The sequence below is a fragment of the Phalacrocorax carbo genome, chromosome 13 (genome assembly GCF_963921805.1).
Source record: "Phalacrocorax carbo chromosome 13, bPhaCar2.1, whole genome shotgun sequence".
Classification (NCBI taxonomy): Eukaryota; Metazoa; Chordata; class Aves; order Suliformes; family Phalacrocoracidae; genus Phalacrocorax; species Phalacrocorax carbo.
The window spans coordinates 6161310-6168534 of record NC_087525.1 but is presented as its reverse complement, the minus strand read 5'-3'; the positions used below and the strand labels follow the sequence as shown (position 1 = coordinate 6168534).

Genomic DNA, 7225 nt, shown 5'->3' with positions numbered 1-7225 from the left:
CTTCTATATGTGTTTAGCCTAGCCTGAGACTCTGTCCCAGCAGCTTTTGCTCCAGGACAGTCTAACTCCCACCTCAGGAAACATCCTAGTGTGCATGACAGTGACCAAGGGCAAAACATCAATAAGGGTTCTGAGAGAAGACAGACAGTAAGGTCAGGTCTTGTATGTAACTGTGCCCACAGCAGAGTCCCTCTCCCCCCAGACAGGGCTTAGCTCCAACTGATGCTTTTGTTACTTGCTGAAAGCTGCTTAATTGTTGAAAATAACTCCTATCAAAGCTATTCGTTTGTCATTTGAAAGAATTCTAAAATATAAGATATGGCAGCAGCCAGCAGGGAACCCACCAGCCTTCCCTGCTGGAAACCCACCAACAGCTGTTCTGGGACAGCAGCTCCTTTTCTCCTTCTCCCTCACGGCTAACACTAGCAAGGGCTTGTTTCTGGAAAGAAGCACCAGCAGACGTACCCTTCAGCTTCACAGCCTGCTGCCATCACAACAGACATCAGGAGTAGAACTTCTGCAGACTCCACATCCTGCTAGAAACACATCTACTTCTCCAGCTGTCCTGCTCCTACTCATTTTTTGACCTTCCCAACCTCCTTTCCTCTTCTGCCTTTTCTGCCCAGATCCCTCCATCCTCCACAAGTGGAAGAAGCAAATAAACAAAAGGCAATTCAGGGCATCGCCAGGGCTGGAATGAATTCAACCGCCTTGCAAGAATGCTCCGTAACTTTTTACCAAACTCTTAAAATTAAAGGCTGTTTTTAGAGGGTACATAAAACACGCTTCTTACCCTAACTGGGAAGCCAGCATCATTTGCTAATTGATTCTTCTGCACATTAAACTGCGAGGACTGCGATGAAAGTAAAGTAACATTTCGGGTGGGAAAGCCACCAGTAAGTAATTCCTGGAGTAGGAATTTCAGGTAGTTGGTGAGAACATAGCATAGAAAACACTTTATTTATCACTTACAAAATCTGTTATTGTTTCCAGATCACATAAAATTTAAAAATAAAATCCAAACATTTAAAGTCTACAAAAATCTAGTTTAGATTATTTTCATGTGAGCCTTCTCATTCATGGTATATAATCACATCTGCTTTTACAGCCATTGAAAATAAAAACATACCTTCCATAACTTGAAACTAGCTCTTTTTCGAGCATACAAGAGACACCATAAATTGGATTAAAGCAAACCTACACAACCTTGGAACCCATACATCAAACTTACAAAGTTTAAAAAAGTTAGTTCTCTGAAGACTAGAACTCCAATACATTATAAAACTTTTTCCATGGGAGCCATTTATGTGAAAACAAACCATTATTTAAAGAATAACTTTAAAGCTGACATAAAAATAGAAATATGGAATGAAGTTAATATCTAGTGTTATTCCATTCAGTTACACCACAGGTCAATTCAGTCCATGTTCTGTAGAAAATACTGTCATGATTCATCACAGTAAAAAAAACAGCTGAAAACTTATTTAATAAAAGGATCCAATGCACTAAATGAAATAGGAAGCAATTGTCAGAAATATTTCAAATTAGAACTATACTTTCCACCAGCATTAAATAAATGCAATCTTCTCAAATGCATATTGAAGTTCTCAAAGAAAATTTATTTTGTCAAATTAGTATAAGATGCAAACAAGAATGAGCTATTATAATGCCAATATTACCTTATTCGAGCAGATTTATTCTTGCTAATTTTTAAATTACACATCTGGCCTGCTGCATATTCTTAGTTCGTAAAAAGTTCTAATTGGCTATTTGAAAGTGTTCGGGGTGATAGCTGAATATTCGCTGTGCGTAAGGATCACCCTCCGTTGCCATTTTTTGTCCTGCGTAATGATGGTAGGTCTCCGGATGAAAGTGTTCACAGTGAAGGCTAATCCATTCTCGTTCAGTACTGTATCTTTCTGCTTCGGCAAGTATTCTGGTGAGAGCCATGATATAACTCAAAGCCATCTGAAGGGTCTCGTACTTGGACAGCTTCTTATCTTGACCCCACTGTGGAACCACCTTTCTCAAACGATCAAAGGCTGTGTTCAGTCCTTGCATCCGTCTTCTCTCCCTGGCATTGGCAGCCAGTCTTCGCTTAGCAGCATTCTCCATCCTTTCTGAACTGCATTTCACAACACAGCCTGGTCCACTCCTGCACTGGATGTCTGATTCTACGCCTGAATCCAAACGACTAGATTTACAGGTTTTCATATTTGATGCAGCTTCAGTTTCACACACACAAAGACGACTCTTTAAAAATTAGGTATCTAAAAAGTGGTAGGAAAAGCACTCATGTGAGTGGCCTGCACACCTCTTGAATCTGTTTCCAGGTATCAGTGATGTGATATTTTTCTTAGCATCTAGAAAAATAATAATAAAATAAAAGGTCTTCTGGTCCTTCTGGAAATGTCTGGAAATTTATTCTTTCTTTAAAAAATAAGAAGCCAGAGTTTTTTAATGTCTTATGCTTTCATTATTTTAATTTCTTGAAACTCAAAGAGATCAAAAACAATGAAATCTCCATTCTCAAAATGTATGTTACTGAAGAAAATGGTCCATTTCATCCAAAAAGGATCTTTATGGATTAAAAACACGTCAACTCCAAAAGACCATTTCAAATGAAAGAAGTTCTGATTCAGATTAGGAGAGTATTTTGAAATGATGAGCTGTTGCAATATGAAGGCATAGTTTCGTAACAGAAATCTCTCCTTTCTTGACTCCTGCCGGCAAGCAATGATTGTGTCTTACAGACAAGATGAGGCTTTATAGAAACTGCAAAAGCTAAACAGGTGGTAGCAGGTGGGCGGGCGGGCGGAACTCTGCTTCCATCCCAGTACCTTCCCACCCTGGGAACTACGGGGAGAAAAAAAAAAACAAAACAGTAAAATCTGGACATTACAGCCTTCATCTGTTGAGAAGTCTTCCAAAGCCATTCTGTCCAGCCCTAACAACTTGCCATCTGGAGTAGTGTCTGGCTGGCCCCACAAGACTCTGGGCAGTTAAGCAAAAGATCCTTTCAATGGATAATCTGTTGCAACTCCGGAGGAAAAAAATGTCTGTGCACTGTAGTATTTATACATTAAAACTTCTGAAAAATCTGCTTCGACAGCATTAAGGGTAGAAGAAATAACTGTTCTAATGAAACAGAGGAGAATTACCTTAATGGTATATGGCTGATATGGTTTGCACTATATGGTACCAAAAAAAGTAGACTAAAATTATTAGAAAGCCTTCAGGATTCACAATTTTAATATTGTATAAAGTACACAACATTGCAGAGAGAGTAGTACCATAAGAAAAATGGGCATTATCTATTTGTCTGTCAGCAAATCCAATGTCATTAAAATAATTTGAAATATATTTAAACAGTTAAAATACAGCTATGGATTAATCTAATAAAGATTGCAAAGATATTTGGATAGGTTGGGACATAGACATACATAAAGACATGTAAGTATACAAATAGTTTGAAAACTGCCCTTTTAAATACACCGTTTTAAAGTATACATGTGTATTTTATGTGAATTTTTTTTAAAAGTGTCTTTTTAGTAATATCCCTAAATAGGTAAAGAGAATAAAAAAGGATGTGAAAAAAAGAAATCTGCTTGCTGGCAGTGAGGGATCATTTCTGCAACCAATTGTAATGATAGAGAAGCCACCATACACCCCCCCACACCCCACAATCAAAACATCTTTGTTTTACTGTACCTGTATTATTAAAACCATTATCTACATAAACATACGAGAAAATATCATACAATCATTTTATCATATACAGAAAAGGTAAAAAATCCCCTGCCACATAATGATTTATTATCTGTATTGATTTCACACTTAATTAAATTGTTACCAGCATTCATAAATTAGTAACTTTTTTCATTAAAGACTGACTACTGTATATTTATTTAGAACTATAGCTCAATTGTTTTCATTATGACTCCAAAACTTGGAGCAGTTGTAAACAGCTGATTAATCCCTAGCAGAAGCAATGACAATGAAATGAGGTTGAATAATCCAAAAACAATAGGATGCAATTGAACACTAATGGACTCCAGCATGACAGATGTTGGACGTAGGCTGTTACGCCCAGTTGCTCTGCTCTTAATATTCTGAATCCTAATGGTCTTGAACAGAGATGATAGTTGGGGTAGTGAGTCTCCATTATTCCATTATCAGAATGTCTGCCACATCTTCAATTTTTAAAGACTTACGACTGCATCACGTTTCATTATAAATGTTCAACATTCCTATCTGTGTGCACTGACCTATTCTCCCAAACATAAAGAACTACTACCACACACTAAAATGCTACTTTCCGAATGACAATTGCTGATTATTTGTGTGTGTGAGAGAGTTGAGAACAGCACCTTTCAGAAAAAACACATAACCATATGTCTTTCACAGAAGGATCAGCAATTAGAACTTGCGAGATACTTCTTTTGCTGAAGATGCTGCACAGGAATTATTGCATGTGCAGTAGAAAAAAAAATACACCTCTGATCTTCATGCTATTTCTGCATATTTTAGTGCTACAGACTTCTATGCCCAAATAAGTTTGTTAGCCAAATCCTTCCTCTCTTAAAATGAATATCAAAGGATTTTTAATGTAAAAGAACACAATAAAACTAAGGTGGTTTGTAAGTTAATAAATATTGTGCATTCTCATGAGATAGCTATTACTCAATTCAGATAATTAATCACTCTTAGTGTTAAGAGTGCTGTTAACTTCATACCAGAAATATGAAAAGCACCCCTTCAAAATATGATATGGTATAATACTGTATTCTTTCATTTGTCGGTAGTTTTCCTATTTTTAACTTAATATGTCCTGCCAGTATGAATTACAATGAAGACTTCAAATACACTGAAAATCACAGTTCTTAAAAACTTCGTATTTTACTCCACTCATGCATAGCAACATAGTACACAACAGTGCTGTTAGTTTTCCCCTTCCTAATTGATTCACCACCATTATCATGCTTTGACTCATACATTGATACAATCTCAAGAGAGACTCTGAACAAAATGTAACTTTACCTTAAATGATTTACTATCAAACCACAGGACAAGTGCTCAAATCCATCTGGATCAATAACGAACCCCTAACAGGATTTTATAACTTATAGGCAAGGTTAAAAATTGTTCCTTAGCAGATCAAAAAGCCTGCTTTTCATCACTTAATTTTTTTTAAGTTTCTGCATTATGAAAGAGAAATAAGAAAAGTAAGTATTAAGATCTTGTCCACACCAATTAATTTAGTTCATTTGCATAGCCCACCAGCCATAGCAAAGTATATTAATTTGAGCTAGAAAATAAACTGCTTTGTTGCTCAGTCAATAACAGAAAGGGCTTCAGGGAAATTTTCCCAGGTTTCCTTTGCCTGGTTTGATTTCCTCTATACTTCAGCTTATCTCAGTTATTGATCATATAGTTCTATTTCCTCCTCCATTTATTTTTCATCATTTCTTAGAGATCTTATTCTCTGAAATATTTTTTCAAATTATTCTCAAGATTTTTGTAAGTTTTCAAAAAGCTATTGATATATTCTGATGTGATATACTGCTGTGGCACCAAAAACTTTTCTAGATCCCAACTTGCATTATCTCACTTTTATTGTACATCAATCATTTCACAATAATTTCCATTTTACTCTTTACTGTCGTAACATAATCTCAAGCCAGAAGAAAATTAGAATCACCAGAAAGAAGTTCTGCTTCTACTCAATTACTCAGATTTCAATCTCTGAATCTCTAACTATGCAGGTACAAATTTAGTGCTACTCCGTGACCCTATCTGCATTACTCTTGATTCATATTTTAATTCTAAAACAGTATCTTTAATTAAAATATTATGTTTTTCTCAGAGAAAAACATGAGAGACAGGTAAAAATGCTATTTCAGTCATAAACCAAATTATTTTATCATCTTTAAGTCACCACTGATATTAGGAAAGTAAGGGATAGTTCCAATTAAAGAAATTAACTCGTTTCAGGATTTATGCCTACATACAGAAATACATAAAAAATTGTCTGCTCAACATCTGAGTCAATAGCTCAGATGTGACTATCGTAGCATTCACTAAGAAGAGCTGGGTATCTTCCACCTGTACTACCATGGAAAAAATCTACTTCTGTATCCTTTTGTTGTGGAATGACTGGGGCTAAATATTGATTTTAAAAGGAAGTGAAAGCAACATTTCTGATTAAAGTCTAATACATCAATACTTCCTCTTCTCTAGTTGTACTAAAAATAACATATGCAAGCAATATATCAAAGCAAAAATTTTACCTTGTCCTTCTAGCCAGAACTCACTATTCAGTCTCAGGTAGATCCTTTCTAAAAGCCTCATCAAGACTTCTTACCACTGTAGTTTATCTGAGCAAAGCTGAAAGACTGGCATGCTGTATGCTGCTTAATTAAGAGCAGGTGGGCAACTACCAAAATATGACCATCCTTAAGGGCCCAATTTCTAGTAGTATTTGACTCAGCTCACAAGACAGGCTAGAAATCCATGATGTGCAGAATAATGTATTTTCCTTCCTTGGTATTTACATTGTTTTCCCTACCACAGATATAGGACAATCAGAAAACAGAACAATTCACAAGTGAATGTCGTTTCCTGAAGTGAAAGGAAATTTATACACTAACTCATACTGGGAAGCTGAATAGCAATCTATAGCAGTAAGATGAGTTTATAATCATTTCACGTGGTGCTTCCCAACCTCATACTGGACACCCTTTTCTACAGAGTGCTTAGAACATTTAGTTTTCCTCATAAGTCTCTCTGCGGGGAGCACTTCTTTCCAATAGTTCAGTAAGTCTCCCAGCCACACTTAAGGTTCTACTTGCCATACTAGACTCCAACTGTTGCTTTTCCTCAGTTTACCCAATTCTCCTTGCCAGTAACCCTTTTCTGTTCCATGTTATCTTTGTTAAGTAGTTTTCCCTCAGGTGAGGCTCAAAAAGCATAGCTTTCCCCAGTGATCTTGCAGAGAACATCCTTTCAATATAACTTTGTTTTAAAGCATGCTTTTACAACAGGAGGTCTAAAACCTCCAAAAAAAAAAAGAGAGAAAGGGTCCATTTTATCATGGTACTAGAGGGAGCTATTTAGAACTTTTAACTGTCTGAAACGTTTCTCACCTATATCATGTATTGAATATGATTACTACTACATCCATACATATACACATAAACATACACACAAGACAGCTCATGAAAAG

General features: G+C 36.2%; 1 protein-coding gene across 1 annotated transcript; it reads right to left on the bottom strand.

The window, feature by feature from the left end:
- Positions 1 to 1624: 1624 nt before the first annotated feature.
- ATOH7 (atonal bHLH transcription factor 7) lies at positions 1625 to 3011 on the bottom strand. Its single transcript, XM_009513511.2, has one exon. It carries the CDS (start codon positions 2212 to 2214, stop codon positions 1759 to 1761), a length of 456 nt encoding a protein of 151 aa, XP_009511806.2. The 5' UTR covers positions 2215 to 3011; the 3' UTR covers positions 1625 to 1758.
- Positions 3012 to 7225: the final 4214 nt, after the last annotated feature.

Bases quoted from the DNA above. Each gene is read 5' to 3' on its own strand.
- ATOH7 (XM_009513511.2), bottom strand. From the start codon at position 2,214: ATGAAAACCTGTAAATCTAGTCGTTTGGATTCAGGCGTAGAATCAGAC.